This window comes from Chanodichthys erythropterus, chromosome 13 (assembly GCF_024489055.1).
Source record: "Chanodichthys erythropterus isolate Z2021 chromosome 13, ASM2448905v1, whole genome shotgun sequence".
Lineage (NCBI taxonomy): Eukaryota > Metazoa > Chordata > Actinopteri > Cypriniformes > Xenocyprididae > Chanodichthys > Chanodichthys erythropterus.
Genome location: NC_090233.1, coordinates 38326047 through 38342690, shown reverse-complemented (window position 1 = coordinate 38342690; position 16644 = coordinate 38326047). Strand labels below are relative to the sequence as shown.

Here is a 16644-nt window from a genome sequence, read left to right as displayed (position 1 = left end):
GACAACCAAAATATGGACTGTAACATAGTTTAGTGATTTTTTTCTTGCTTTCTAAAGACATTTTACAAAAGCAAACATTGTATAATGCTGCCTGTTGTTGGTGTTTTTTTAGTTTGTTGTTTTATAAGTGACAAAGTGTTTGTTGAATGACAACTTTTGCTATTTTTATGGATGAATGAGTTGATTTGACACATGTATGAAGTGTTTTGGTAGTTTTAGTGCATTTTGAATGTGAACTTTTTTTCAACTGTTTATACGCATTTTCAAAACTTTGCCTAATTTTTTCAAAACTTTACATACAAATCCAAGAATTGCACACACAACATGCAAAATTCCTCAGATCTCTTGCCAAATGAAGCACTGAATTCAAAATATCACAAACACATCTCAAAAGCAAACATTTGTCTTACATTGCAAACACTTTTGCCATAAGATTGAAACCAAACTATTTTTTACTGTAAACATTTGTGGTTGTGATTACAGTATTACACAGTACCAAAGAAAAGAAATACATCAACCATGTGTAGTTAGACAGAAATAATGGTTGTGTTTGAAAAAGGAAATCAAGATACTTCCTGTTAGATTTTTGTGTTACATAGAGAACTGTGTTGTGTTTTGAAAAAAGTATTTCATAAAATTGAAAACTGAGTCGAAGGCCGAGAATTAGTGTATGTTTTTGCAGATTTGGTGCGGTTCTGGTGTTTGAGTGTCAGGTTTCAGAAATTGTGTGACAAGTAAGGATTTTGTGTGTAAGCAGTAAAAAAAAACAACTGTAGCTGCTGTGCCAAAGTTGAAAGTTGGTTAGGAGAACTGTGTGAAGAGTTTTGTAAAAAGTGACCAATAAGGAAATGTATCGTATGGCAATTGTAAAAAAACAAAAATAACAACAACAAAAAATCTGTATTGTGTTCAACTACATGTAATTGTTTTGATAGTATTTTATTTTTTTGATTCAGAATATATTTCAGTATGGTATATTATTTTGTATTGTTTTTGTATTATGTTTTCAACTTAAGTTTACAGTTTTGAGTTTTGGTCGTGTTTGCGTCTGAGTGAAAAAAAAAAATAAAAAAATCATGTAATTTATAAGTAGTAGTCATTGAATGCATTTCGTACCAAAGCAATAATAAATGATCCACACTTTAGCCCACATACACTGTAAAAAAAATCCCAGTAAAATTTACGGTAAAAAAACAGCAGCTGTGGTTGCCAGAACTTTACCGTAAAAAATGTGAATGTAAAATGTAAAATTATCCAACCTAATGAAGTACTAATATCTGTTTTGTACCTTTATAATACACTGACAGTCACCAAACACAGTGGTGATAAGAGTCACATGATGAATCAAAGTTCATCACAAGCAGATTTTCCACAAGCTGAGAAGGACAACACTAACATATAGAAGGTGCACACAGTGTCATTCACACACACACTAAACACCATCATGGTAACATGCATGAAATTTTAAAAATGCAATAAACATTAATTTAACAACATTAGATGTAACATAAAACCCTAATGTACATAGCTGATTAGAAAAAAATATTGAGTTATTTCAACGAAAATATATGTGAAGATATGTATATTTCAACAAATGTGAAGTGTCACGCAGGGAATTGTGGGAATGTCAATTTACGGTTATTCATTGTAAATTTTTCACTTCCAAAAACTGTGAATTTGACGGTATTTTACCGTAAAATTACATTAAATGTACCGTTAGATCTATTACAGTTATTCACCGTATATACAGTAGTACAGAAACTTTGTTTTTCACCGCAACATTTTTACAGTCTTTTACTGTTAAAATCACGGTCATTTTTTACAGTGTAGACTGATGTTGTGCGAAGGGTAAAATACAGTAAAATAAAAATATTGACAAATGTACCTATAGCTGAGTGATTAATTATTACTAAGTGAAATGAATGAAATATGGGAAGTTTAGGATCTTAGTTTTTTTTTGTGTGTGTATTGACTTTTACCTTTTGGTATGTGTTATCACAAGGCCAGTGATGTCGGAATGTTTTGTTACATTTACTTACTGTACATAAACCATAATATTAAAATAATATAAGAGGCATATTTAAAATAGTAAATCTAGTTAAAGAGAGGATGGGTATACAGTATCAACCAAACATTTTATATAGAGATGAAATACTGAGGGAAGGAGAAAGTAAATGACGACAAAAACAATTACAAAATGTCAACATTTTATTAATGTTAGTTCAACATCTGTGCCTTTTACAACATTCTTCTATCTTACAATAAGTGTTTGTGAGAGAGTATGTCAAATAGTTGAAAACTACCCTTACAAGTATATTGAAATATGCTGAAAAGTGATGACATTTAAAGTCAACTTTAAAAAAAAGTGATCCTCACAAACTGAAACTAAATTTTCAAGTTTTACTTCAAATTTAATAGCGTCAACAGGTTTGTGTGATATTTAGGTTTTGGATAAATGATCCTAGTATGAAAACCATTGCATCTATGAAAGCTCCTCACTAATATAGGTTTCATAGTCTATGTTTGTGTGCTTCACTCTGTAGCATACAGCAGAAATCCACTGAATGTGTTATAATGATTCTGATCGTCACAGAGCCAGCAGCCAGGTTGGAGACTGATGGTAATACGGTCTCCTACGCCGAGCTGCGCAAGTAAGACCGCTGTGGCCTGGTCCTCCTGGTCTTGAGCATACACCTCCCTAAGTGCTGCTAGAGCCACACCATTCCTCCTGATACTGGCACAGACGGAGAGCAGTGCACCGGGTGAGCCTGCGTCGCTGAACACGGTAAATGCCAGGTTATACACGCCTGACCGTGGAACCGTGAACACACCAGTGGATGAGTTATAGGCCTCTCCAATGTTGATAAAGATGCTCTGATAGACGACATTTATCGCCGTCCTCGCTGGACCAACACAACGTCTCCTGTCAGTTAGAGCGACAGAAAATGCCACTCGATTCTCTAAAGAGTAACAAAGAACATGTATGACACACATGTAAAAATATAAACACAAAATAAGGATCAGATGCAGTTATTTCTAACCAATATATTGTTTTCTTTTAAGAAGACTAGTCAGTTTGTGCATCAAATAAGTCTGCCAATTTTATTTTGCCCTAGTTAAATAAAATATCTGCTCTCTACATTTTAATATGTTTTTTAAAAAAAACTAAAGATCCATGGAGTCCGTTGAGCTTAAGATGGTGTCTGTGCTCAAAGATAGCAGTGTGTGTGTGTGTGTGTGTACCTCTTATGTTTCTCAGTGTGTTTTGTGCTCTGGCCAGCGAATCCTCCAGTGAATTCATACTAGAGTTTAAATATCCTTCTAACTGCCATTTTTTCCTCTGCATCACACAACAACCACATGAGTCCTGGTCAGTCAGGCACGCTAGGTAGAGAGGAATAAAGATATTAGTCGCTAAAGGTATCTGTCTCTGCTGTTAATTTACACATTATTACAGTATTATAAAGACTTTCAAGGAGACTTGCGAGGATTCTTACGGTTGATGGGATCTGGGGGGAGGGTTTGTCCTGGCGTGTCCCAGTTGAAGGTCCTTTGCTGGCCGAGCACCAGCGGCAACACAAAGAACAGCACAACACCTTTTCCTGATTAAAGTTTTCACAAAGGGTAATTGCATGCTGTCATAACTGTGATGATTCCATTATACATTCTGTATGGCTCCGAGTCAGTTTAGTTTAAGCCTCAGACCTCATGAAAACAGAACTATTAGACACATCTGTCACTTGGAAACTACATCTGCAGACTTCCTCTTGAGCATAATTTAATCATTCTTTCAGCTACCAATAAGAGTGCAGTCATTTCAGTTCCATTAAACACATTTTGCGAAAATTGATTCCATTAGAATTCCACATATTTTTTCCTACCAGAATCTGAGAAGTCTGCAGATTCCAGCACAATATAAACAAATTGAAACAACAATATTATGCTTCTGCCTTTTAATTTTAGATGCGTTTATTAGTGTTTAAAATCATTCTTGATGGTTTCCTGATGTTTATTTTGTTAAAACTGTTTTTTTTTTAATTAATAATTTCTGAAGTATCTGTGAGTTTCCAATAGACGAGTTTCAGAATTAATTGTAAAATAACATTTTATATAAAATATTACCAAAATAAATATTATATTATTCAAAACTATATTAATTATAAGACACACAAGCAAAATCTGAATGGTATTTTGTCCCTGAATGTTTATCAGGTCCTATGATTTGCCAATTTAGTTAGGTTAGGCACTGTCCGAATAATTATTTCTGTACAGAAAGTGATTTTTTTGTATTTTTTTTTTCTCTCACCTTTCATGTCTCACAGCTGTTTCTGCCTTCTGAGTCTCAGTGGGAGCAAGTGAAAATCAGAGTCTGTGTTGTGTTCAGCTTTATATCCTGACAGCACTCCTCCTTCTGTATTCAAGGAGGGAGATTCAGGTGTATGTGTGGCAATATGAATTAAAAAAAAAAAAAAATTCAACAAGGGGGAAATCAGTCTGTGTAACAGTGGGGTTTTGTATTTCAGTGCAAGTCAGAGAGTTTTAAACTATAACACCACACAATACAACACAATGCCATGTATCAAAGCCATGAAATATGATGAAACTGACCGCAAACTGCTATCTTTTCTGAGCAATCAAACAGGCTCTTTCCCAGGAAAGGATCTCTGTTTCTTATTGAATTAAGCCCCAGAACAACTTTTCAAAGGAACGCACCACACCTCTGTCTACAATACAACACAAGACTGTCAGAAATGATGCAAAACATCACAATAATGTGTTGTAATTTAAGTCAAGTATTCCCACGTGGCATTTCTTTATTTGACTTTATTTGCGTCGACTCAGTTTAGTGTTTACAGTCTGATAGAGATCTCAGTGCAACAAAGCTAAAACACACCATAAAGCTCATTTATCCAGCAAACATATTAACCCCAGCAGAAAGACAGTAGCACTTAATGGTATAGTTCAACCAAAAAATGAAAAATTTGCCATCATTTACTCATCAAACCTGTAAGACTTTCAGGTTACACTTTATTTTAAGGTGTCCTTGTTGTAGTGTAATTATAGATATACTGTAAGTACTTTGTAATATTAATTAACAACATGTACAGACTATAGGCCTAGGGTTAGGTTTGGGATTTGGTTTATTATGTAATTATGCATAATTTATAGTTATTACTAACTACATGTAATGAACAAAAAGTACACTGTAAAAGTATTACAGACTTTCTTTCTTCTAAATGATTACAGAATTATCCCTTCAGCTGTTTTTATTTGGTTTTATTTAGTCTTAGACTTAAATGATGTTAATTTATGAAAGGCAAGTCAGTCAGAGACAGTGCTTTTCACCACATGGAAAACTCAGTAAGATGATGATAGATTGTTGTATGACTTCACATGTCAACTCCAATCTGTTGCTTATTTTAAAAAGGAGTGCTGCTTTATGTGTTGAATGTTTCACTCATGTACGCATTTGGCAAACGCTTTTGTCTGAAGCATTCAGGGTATTTATTTTATGTTTTCACTGGGATTGAAATCAATGTTATCTGGGTTGTTAGCAGGAACTGAGAGACAGGTTGCTATGGTGGTAAGAAGAACCGGTCTCAAAACAAACACAAGCATCACCAAAGGGTATTTATGATTTATAACGGCAGCACACTATTAATTTTGAAGTACTCACTGATATAAAAGTCATAAAGACACAGGTATCCGTGCAAAGTTTTAGCCAGGGGTTTGTTTTTGCAGGCAAGCCATGACTGCTGAAATAAAACCAGGAAGACTTCAGACATACACATTATGTCATGCATATTATTCGTCCTTTCCTCTCTCATTTGTCCTCTTTTATTTTGCTGTCATAGGTGCCTTGGCCTTTGTATGTCGAGACGTATCCACTGGTGTCAGGGATGTCTTCCCTCCCAACACGGCCTTTTCCTTTTCCAGACGCATCAAAACGCTCCTTATGAGAACCGGTGAACTTACTGCTGTCTGTTAGCCTGTCCACAGCAGAGGCTTTTGCCACTTTCTGTGGAGAGAAACAGATTATGCATGGTTATTGTACACGGTTATTGCTTAATCTATGAAAACAGACTGTTTTGATTGGCTGGTATACTCACAGTGACACCAAAGTTGGCAGGTTCTTTGCCGGCAATGAGACCGTAGAGAAGCTGCACTGCCTCTTCCTGGCTCTTCCCTTTAAAACGTTTTGTAGCCAACTCGGCCATGGCTTGAGTGAACTGCTCAAATGTGATGACACGTGCTGATTTAACCCTAAGACACATGAGCAGACACAAAGTTAGGCCCAGTCATGCACACGTCCATTGTAATGCACAGGATTCTATATAAAACTGTTTGCAAATAATCGTACTTGACTTTGCTGAAGACGATGTCCACATCCGTGCTGGTGACATTTTTCCCATCAATGACCTTGCAGTCCTTACACAGCTTAACAAAGTTTTTCCCATTCATCTCATTCCCTGTTGCTTTGGTGTCTCCATAAACTGCAAATTTACGAAATGCTGTCTCCAGCTCTGCCAGGGACACCTCACCTGAACCCTCAGCCATGCTGTCAGATCTAGCATGAGAGAAAAATGAAAGATGTTTTGAGGGTTTTTTATGTAGTATTATGATGTTTTATTGCAACTGATCTTTCCAGTCTTGGCTTTTGATTGGTCAAGATTTATCTTTATATAGCCTACTGTTATAATTACTTTTACACTATTATTGTTACTTGGAATTATTTATTATTATATACTAATATATCTTTACTAATATCTTTAATTGGCTTTTTTTAAGTTTAAGGTTTTCATGTACTATTTATATTTTAATTTTATTTCAGCTTCATTTCAGTTTAAAAAATAATAACAACACTGGTCAATACAGCATTCCAGCTGTACTGAAATATATGATATGGTAACATCTATAAACAACTGTTCATCTTATCAGTATACATATCCTTAGCATTTTGTTATGTGAGGGATTAGATACTGTAGCAAAAAGATAGCGAAAAGGCCCTCTAGCGGTCAATAAACAGAACTGCACGCGTCTTGCGGAGGAACATTCTAGCCGGAGCTACTTTTCTCTGTGTATGTCTATGGTGAGTCACGCAGTTACTGTGATACTCTGCGGCGAGTCCTACCAGTCTGGTCTGAAATAGTCCGAATATAAACACTTATTATAAGTGTACCGTAATGATTCAGGAAAAGACAAACACACGGTTTGGAAAATGGATTCATGTTGTATATTCTCATTATATCATTTTTGTAAATTTTTAACACCAAAAAAGTTGCGGACTGCAGCTTTAATGAATTTAACATCTTAAAGGGTTAGTTCATCCAAAAATGAAATTTTTATCATTAATTATTTACCCTCATGTCGTTCCACATGCGAAAGTACTTTGTTCATCTTCTGAACACAAATTAAGATATTTTTTATGAAATCTGAGAGGTATATGACTTGTCTATAGACAACAATTTAACCACCACTTTCAAGGTCCAGAAAGGTAGTAAAGGCATAGTTAAAATAGTCAATGTGACTACAGTGGTTCAACCTTAATGTTATGAAGCGACGAGAATACTTTGTGTGCAAAAACAAAACAATTTCTTCTCGTCTGTGTCATTTTCATACGCCGCTTACCTTCAGTGCTTCCAGGTTCTACATCAGAACACCAGCTCATTATTGGCCGATGTTGGTCACGTGAAGAGCACGACACATGCGTGTGATACTGACGCAGGAGCCAGACAATAATGAGCCGGTGTTCTGATGTGTGCTGGTTAAATTGCTGTCTACGAGTCATATACATCTCGAATTTCATCAAAAATATCTTAATTTGTGTTCTGAAGAAGAACGAAGGTCTTACAGGATTGGAACGACATGAGGGTGAGTAATTAATGACAGAAAGGCTGTACTACTTTATCTCATTTACTCCACACACACACACACACACTGAGGCACAGTTAAGAGCAAGTGAGTAGCGGGACAGTATGGTACAAGAAGATCACTTATATATCTTGGTGTACGGCCAGACAATGCCTTGTAAACAAACATAAGGATCTTAAAACCAACTCTAAATTTAATGAGAATCCAGTGAAGGGATGCTAAAATGGGTGAGATGTGGTCCCTCTTTTTAGACCCAGTCAGAAGTCTTGTGGCTGCATTTTGAACAACTTGCAAACGTGATAATGAAGACTGAGGGAGACCAGAATAAAGAGAGTTGCAATAATCTAAACGTGATGTTACAAGAGCACGAATCACAACTTCTAAATCTGTGCTTGAAAGAAGATGCTTCAACTTTGCAATTGATCTTAAATGGAAAAAACTTGTATAATAACTCTAATAACAGCACTAATTTGTTTATCAAAAAATAGTGAAGAGTCAAAGAACACTCCATGGTTTGGAGACCTAACTGGGCTTCCAGAGCAGGAGAGGAGTTTGCAGGACAACCTAGAATTAAAACCTCTGTTTTATCCTCATTTAGGTGCAAAAAATTGTTTGCCATATTGATATCATTTACACATTTTAATAGCACATCAGATGAACCAGTGGTGTCAGGCCTTACTGGAAGGTAAAACTGGGAGTCGTCTGCATAACAGTGATATGAAATGTTGTATTTCTGAAAAATGAGGGCCAAGGGAAGCATATAAAGACCACACAACACACCACACAAAACAGGTGCAGATGAGGAGGAGAAATTCCCTAAATTTACAGAAAAAGTCCTATTCTCGAGGTAAGAAGCAAACCATTGCAATACAGTGCCTTTGACACCTACCATGCATTCTGAATGCTATGGTCAATGGTATCAAATGCTGCACTCAGGTGCAGCAAACAAAACCAGCACAATGCAAGAGCCTGAATCCAGTGCAAGCAGGATATCATTTGTGACCCTCAATAGAGCTGAGTGCTATGTAATGATCTAAAACCAGATTGGAACATGTCCAAAATATTAAAAGAATCCAAATAAGACTGAAGCTGTGAAAACACTACTTTCTCCAAAAGCTTAGAGATGAAAGGCAGTTTAGAGAGGTTGATTACTGGACATTTCTGGATCAAGCTGAGGTTTTTTCAACAGAGGTTGCACAATTGCATGCTTAAAACTAGCTGGAACAACACCTTTGGCTAAAGAACTGTTAACTATAGCTGTTACCATAGGACTAATAGTAGAAAAAACATCTTTAAAAAGTCAAACGGGGATAATATCTAACTTGGAACCAGAACACTTCATTGTAGAGATTATATCTGCTTACTGTATTGGAGAAACAGGTTGTAAGTTATACAGACAACTCATAGGGCAAGGCAGTTGCAATTGAGAGTGAACAATAGAGAATCTAATATCATTAATTTTTTGAGTGAAGTGTTTTAAAAAAATCATCACAAAGGCTTCAGATAACACAACTAAGTACCTAACCTACCCTTTACCCAAAACCTTATCCCTAAAACCAAGTCTTGACCCTCATACAGGCCTTTAAAGGTCTCAGAAAGTGAATGTCCTCTCTTTACTCTCTTGGTCCACATTCTGATCTTTGATTATGAAAGTGAAAGTGCCCTTTGCGGTCGCATCGCGGTGCCCCCACGTTCCCATTTCTCCTGCCCTCGTGAAGGTGTGTGCACACCACTGTTTTATGGGGACACATTTCATAGACATAATGTTTATGTATATTACTGTATATTATATCCCCTAACCCTATACCTACCCATCATAGAAAACTTTGCAGTTTTAAGTTTTCAAAAAACATCATCAATGATGAAAAAATATCCCCACAAGGACAAGTATTTTATATATTGATATCTTTGTGGGGAAAAAGTAGGGTTTACCAGGAACAGACACACACACACACACACACAAATGTATATTACTCACACTAAAAGCCGTAATTTAATGAAGTCCACTTTACTAAATTAGCTTCAGCTTTCTTTGCTCTCTCTCTCTCTCTCTCTCTCCCTCTCTCTCTCTCTCTCTTTCTGAGTCTGAGAGGGTTGGGTGTCCGAGGGTTCCCACGTGGAGAGGGCGACTTTTTGGTTTTTTCTATTACTATTCTTTCGTTTTTCTACTAAAACTAAATTATTTTTTTGTAAAGGAGATTATAGTTTATTTTTGAGGGTATTTGTGTTTTGTTTGGGATCGGGATGGCGTCCCTCTCCATGAGGGTGACGCCACCTGTGTCCCTCCGTCATGGCGTCAGGTGTGTTCCTGCGTCAGGTGTGGCGGTGGAGGATGTGTTGGTCGCGGTAGGAGAGGAGATTGGATATGAGAATATTACATCTGCGTCTCGTATGAATAAAGCGGTGGTGGTGTTTGTGAAGGAGGAGGTGCACGTAGGCCGGTTGATTACAAACGGGATTGTGGTAAGTGGAGAATTTATTATTGTTTCACCGCTTGTTGCTCCAACCACAAAAGTAACCGTGTCAAACGTGCCTCCATTCATTCCCAACGAGGAGATTGAGCGTGGACTTTCGCGCTACGGGAAATTCGCTAGTGCAATGAAAGCGCTTCCACTCGGCTGTAAGAATGAGTCGTTAAAACATGTAATGTCTTTCAGAAGACAAGTGTTCATGTTCCTAAACGAGCCGAGTATTGACGTGTCGTTTAGGGTGATGCATGAGGGGAAGGCTTACATGATTTATGCCAACACAGGGAGTATGAAGTGTTTTGTATGTGGGGATGTTAGCCATAAGCGATTAATGTGCCCACATAAGGTTGGTGTTAGCGGGGAGAACGCGTCCGAGAACGCCGGGCCGAGTGCCGCGGGCGTTGGGGAGAACGCGTCAGAGAACGCCGGGCCGAGTGCCGCGGGCGTTGGGGAGAACGCGTCAGAGAACACCGGGCCGAGTGCCGCGGGCGTTGGGGAGAACGCGTCAGAGAACGCCGGGCCGAGTGCCGCGGGCGGCGGGGAGAACGCGATAGAGAGCGCGCTGCCTTCAGCTGTGGAGGAGCGGGAGGATCACAGTGGAAAACAGGCAGAAAGCGTAATTAATGACAGTCATACTGAGGAAGCTGGTGCTGAACCAGAAGCAGGTGAAAACAGTGTAACGAAAAACGATGTGAGTGAACGTGGAGATACTAAAATGGAAAGTGTTGATCTATCAAAGAGTCAAGAAAACTGTGAGACAGAAATGAAAGATGATGATACTTTTTCTGAGGTTTCTGATGTGGGCTCGCAGATAGAAAGGGACGTGTACACTCTAAAAGAAATAAATGATTTTCTAGACATGACTTTTGGCAAGGCTTTCGATGTCACTGATTTTTTCCCAGACCCTGAGAAGTTCATAGCGTCGGTACTGTTATTTCAGAGAACGGTTAGTTATGAGGCTTTAGACAAGAAAAAGAGGTTTAGACTGAAGAAAATGGTAACAAAATTGAGAAAAGATAAAGTTGTTTCCCAAAGACACCAAAATGTTTAAACATCACGTGGTGAACTTTACTTTTTACTGTCTCTTTCTGTCTCTGTCCTCTTTATTTTTATATTCCTACATGGATGTTTTAAGGGTGGGATCTCTAAATATAAACGGTGGACGAGACCGGGGAAAACTAGGAATGGTTTCTGAGTTTATTAAAATTAAAAAGGTTAACGTTTCTTTTTTACAAGAAACCCACACTAACAAGGACAATGAAATTGAGTGGGGAATGTGGTGGGAAGGCAAGTTTGTTTTAAGCCATGGCACAAACAACAGTGCAGGAGTTGCCATTTTATTCTCTTCCAACATGAATATCAACATTTTAAATATAGACAAGATTGTTGAAGGCAGATTGTTACTAACAGAAATTGAATATGAAGAAACTGTGTTTGTGCTGGTAAATATATATGCTCCCAATAACGGTCCAGAACGCAAGGATCTGTTTAGGAAATTAAGAGATGCTGTCCAGAAGTATGATGAGAGTGTGTGTCTGGTAATTGGTGGTGATTGGAATTGCACAACTGATTTTATTGTAGACCGAAATGGTGAAGAGCCTCACAGTCAATCTGCTGCTACCCTGTTAAGTTTTATTCATGAATTTCAGCTAATAGATGTGTGGAGAACAAGAAACACGGGTGTGAGACAATACACATGGCTGAAAGTGTGTGATGATAGAGTCTCTGGAGCAAGATTAGACCGGTTTTATTTGAACGAAATGTGGAGTAATAGAGTTATTGATGCTTCTATTTCTCCCAATGGTTTTTCAGATCACCACATGATTACTTTGGTTTTAAACATAAAGAAGACACAAAAGTGTAATTATTACTGGCTTTTAAATGTTAAGTTTTTAAATGATGTTTTATTTTGTGAAAGTTTTAAAGTGTTTTGGAGCAACTGGAAGTTGAAAAAGTCTTCATTTGAAAGTCTGTGTCAGTGGTGGGATGTGGGAAAGGTGAACATAAGACTTTTCTGTCAGAATTATGCTTCCCAAACATCAACTATAGTGAAAAACACAGTAAGGACTTTACAGAAGGACATTGAGTCGATGGAAAGAAATCTTGTATCCAGTAGTGAAGCTGTGCATTGCGATGTTTTAAAAAAGAAAAAACAAGAACTGAACTCTTATTTGCAGGAGCAGGCAAAGGGAGCGTTGATAAGAGCCAGATTCTGCTCTGTCAAGGACATGGACGCTCCAAGTGCTTTCTTTTTAATTTAGAGAGAAAAAGTGTCCATCAGAAGCAAATGTGTCATCTCCGTCGGCAAGATGGATCGGTGACTTCAAATCCAGCTGAAATGAGGAAGCTAGCGAGAGACTTCTATAAGCAGCTGTTCAGCGCTGAGAGCTGTGATGCTGCAAGCGTTGAGGATCTGCTGGAGGAACTGCCTCAGCTCGAGCACCAGCAGAAAGAGGCACTGGACACTTTAATCTCTTTTAAAGAACTCACGGAAGCAGTGCATCAGCTACACACTGGCCGTTCTCCAGGGATTGATGGCTTATCTGTGGATTTTTATCAGCAATTCTGGGATATAATAGGACCAGATTTTTATGAAGTATTGTTGGACTGCATCAAGAACAAAACACTTCCCACAAGCTGTCGACGAGCCGTCCTGTCTCTCCTTCCAAAGAAGGGGGACTTGGGATTTTTAAAGAACTGGAGACCTGTATCCTTACTGTGTTCGGACTACAAAATATTCTCCAAATGCTTATCAAACAGGCTGAAAAATGTTTTAGACCAGTTGATTCACAAGGACCAGTCATACTGCATTCCTGAAAGATCAATTACGGACAACCTGTTTTTATTAAGAGACATGATCGACATTAATCAGTTTTATCATGGAAATCTTGGGTTTTTATCGTTAGATCAAGAAAAAGCTTTTGATCGAGTTGATCATGAATATCTTTTTAAGGTTTTAAAGTGTTTTGGATTTGGTGACAGTTTTATATCTTACATTAATTTGCTGTATTTTAATGTGTCTGTGCTGGTGAAAGCAGGAGGTGGTTTGAGTGAGCCGATCCTGGTGTCCAGAGGCATCCGGCAGGGATGTCCACTGTCTGGACAACTATACAACCTGGTCATAGAACCTTTGTTGTGCAGGTTGAGGAAGAATCTTAATGGAATAGCAATTCCTAATTCACAGGACAATTTTAAGTTATTTTTATCAGCATATGCAGATGACATTACTGTTTTTATTTCAAATCAGGATGACATCACAATTTTAAATCAAACTCTTGGTTTGTATGAAAGAGCTTCCTCTGCAAGAGTCAATTGGTCCAAAAGTGAAGGTTTTATTGTTGGTGGGTGGGAAGGCACAGGTTTTCCTCAACTCCCGGGTGTGTTACGCTGGAGACAAGATGGGTTTAAAGTTTTAGGTGTTTTTTTAGGTAATGAACAGTTTCAGAAGAAAAATTGGGAGGGTCTGCTGGAAAAGGTGTCTGCCAAACTGACAAAGTGGAAGTGGCTGTTGCCACAACTGTCTTACAGGGGGAGAGTCCTGGTGATCAACAACCTCGCTGCATCGATGCTGTGGCACAGGACTGCAGTCATGGAGCCACCTGAAGAACTCATTTTAAACATTCAAAGGACACTGGTCAACTTCTTCTGGAGTGGACAGCACTGGATCCGTGCAGCTGCCCTGTATATTCCAGTCCAGGAGGGTGGGCAAGGCTTGGTGGATTTGAGGAGTCGGATCCGAGCCTTCAGATTACAGTCTGTGCAGAGACTTCTTTATAAAGATGTGACATGGGCCAAAACAGCAAGTGCTTTGCTGAAGCAGGCAGGAGGACTTGGTCTAGACAAACATTTGTTTTTAATGAAATTAGAGGAAATAAGCCTGTCAGAGCTTCCACCGTTTTATAAGTTTATGCTGCAGACATGGAGAACTGTTTTTAAAGTGAAACGAGACATAGATGAGCAAGAACACTGGACTCCAGAGGAACCGTTGTTTTTTAATCCGTTGATCCAGACCCGATTGCTCTCCTCCGTGACTGTGCGGAGAGGCTTAATAAGGAATGGCATCTACAAACTTGGACATCTTCTTGATGAGAGGGGCTGGAAATCTACTGAAGAACTCCAAGAGTTGACGGGTTTAAGGTCCTTGCGTCTTGTTTTTAAACTGAAAGAAGAGATCTCCAATGCGCTACCAAGTGGCTGCAGGTCTTGGATTGCACGGAGACAAACACTGGACATGAGAAATAACCAAGACTTCCCAGACATTAAGATCTCACCTATCATAAATGAGGAAGATGGTGAAATTGCGGACTCGATTTTATCTTTCACGACCCCCCAGCTTGATCTTTTTAAAGATGCGTCTAAGAAAGCCTTATATTGCACTTCAGTGAAAATGACACACCAGGAATCACTAAAAGGAATAAAAGCATCTAAATGGCCTGAACTGCTACAGCCAGACTTCCTGGTGCGGGACAGGTGGAGGACGCTGTACAAACCCCCGGTGGAGAAGAGAACGGCAGACCTCCAGTGGAGGATCATCCACGGGGCCATCGCTACGGACCGGCATGTGGCGCACCTCAATCCAGCAGTGGGGGGGGAATGTCGGTTCTGTGGGATTGAGGAAAACCTGGAGCATTTGTTTTTAAAGTGTAACAGATTACAAGGTCTTTTTAATTTGCTTGAGATTTGTTTTAGAAGATTCAATGAGGATTTTTCTGAAGTAGTTTTTATTGGGGGTCTGAAATACAGTTTTTTAATGAGAAGGAAAATGGTTTTACTAAATTATTTGATAGGAACTGCCAAACTGGCAATCTGGAAAACCAGAAAAAACAAAGGTTTGCAACTCTCTACAATAGATCCTGAGATGATGTTTCGGCATCTGGTGCAAGGAAGGCTGAAACTTGAATTTGCATATTACAAACTTACTAATAATTTGGTGTGGTTTTGCGATGTTTGGTGTTTTAATGAGGTGCTATGTACAGTTCAGGATGATCAGCTTGTTGTGAATTTTTAGGAATTTTTTTCTTTTTTCAGTAATGTGATGTAAGGTGTAATGGAAAAATAAAGTGCTTTAAACCTCAAAACCTCTCTCTCTCTCTCTCTCTCTCTCTCTCTCTCTCTCTCTCTCTCTCTCTCTCTCTCTCTCTCTCTCTCTCTCTCTCTCTCTCTCTCTCTAATATTGGGTATTTTGATTCGTAAAAACATTATATAATCCGTAAAAGAGTCATAAATTTGCATCTGCATTTACCTTTATAGACCTACAGAATAATAAAGTAAAAATACATTACATCACTCAAAAATTACTCAAAAAATGCATGAAACTCTTGCATTATGAGAAATTAAAAGGTTCTGGTAAACCAGTAATGCAGCCTATTTTCCTTTTATTCTGTATGTTCACAATACATAATCAGATGCTCTGTATTATCTGAAAACTGTACTATTAAAACAAGCTAACTATGTCTCAAGCATAAATCCCTGCTGGGCTTGTTTGGCCTTGTATATATAACACAAAAGCTTCCGGATGGGTGTGTGTTATTGAGAATGAAAGAGAAGGAGAGATTCAGCCTACCTGACAGTGAGGTGGACAATCTTAGATACTGATGCTAAGCTGCTACTGAAAGGATGCTGAATGTGGGTGTGTGTTTCTCTGTCTTCCTCTCTGCCCGTTCTAAGTGTGTGTGTGTGTGTGTGTGTGTGTGTGTGTGTACAATGACGCAAGACAGAGGGGAGGAGAGAGCACAGCCCAGCACAAATGATGACTTCACTCACTCTTCTCTCTTTCTGCCACATGTCCTCTTGTCTTCCCGCTATTTAAATTTTCTTCATATTTGTCCTCTTTTTTTTTTTACTCAGCTAAGTACTCCTTCACTTTCAACCTTCTGTCCCTCCTCCTTCTCTCCTCCTTCTGTCTTTGTTTTTGTCTCTCTCTGCTGCCACACCCTTTCCCATCAGTCTCAGTGGAGCAGCATTCAGATGTTACACAGTGAACCCACACACATGCACACATGTTGTTGGACTGTGATGCTCTAAATGTTATTTGCTCTAATGGCTTCAGTGCATCTCTGTCTAATGGCTCTGAGCAGCTTACTGACAACACAGCCACAGATGGAGACCCACTTACAGCAACTCATCATTTCTGACAACACAACTAGAGGAACAAGACTGTGTACATGCACGAGAAAATTCTGAAATTAGGTCATATATTCCAGTTAATGTAAATGTGTGTAACATGTATGATATGTTTCATTGTGTTCATCCCTGCTTACCAGTGTGTCCTAGTTTCTAGTCAGTGTCAGTTTTAGTTCGCCTG

The 16644-nt window shown here is 38.5% G+C and overlaps 2 protein-coding genes across 3 annotated transcripts; both read right to left on the bottom strand.

The window, feature by feature from the left end:
* Positions 1–2359: 2359 nt before the first annotated feature.
* LOC137034989 (cerebellin-1) lies at positions 2360–4313 on the bottom strand. Its single transcript, XM_067408233.1, has 4 exons — positions 4307–4313; positions 3498–3602; positions 3244–3384; positions 2360–2960 (listed from the first exon to the last, which is right to left on the bottom strand). Exons 1-4 carry the CDS (start codon positions 4311–4313, stop codon positions 2533–2535), a joined length of 681 nt encoding a protein of 226 aa, XP_067264334.1. The 3' UTR covers positions 2360–2532.
* A 530-nt stretch (positions 4314–4843) lies between these two features.
* On the bottom strand, positions 4844–16201 carry tppp2 (tubulin polymerization-promoting protein family member 2). 2 transcript variants are annotated; one of them, XM_067408298.1, is made up of 4 exons: positions 16104–16201; positions 6362–6568; positions 6111–6264; positions 4844–6019 (listed from the first exon to the last, which is right to left on the bottom strand). In XM_067408298.1, the coding sequence occupies exons 2-4, from the start codon at positions 6556–6558 to the stop codon at positions 5825–5827; spliced, it is 546 nt and encodes a 181-aa protein (XP_067264399.1). In that variant the 5' UTR covers positions 6559–6568; positions 16104–16201; the 3' UTR covers positions 4844–5824. The 2 variants fall into 2 exon arrangements, with proteins under 2 accessions (XP_067264399.1, XP_067264400.1); XM_067408299.1 differs by lacking the exon at positions 16104–16201 and adding an exon at positions 15904–15993.
* Positions 16202–16644: the final 443 nt, after the last annotated feature.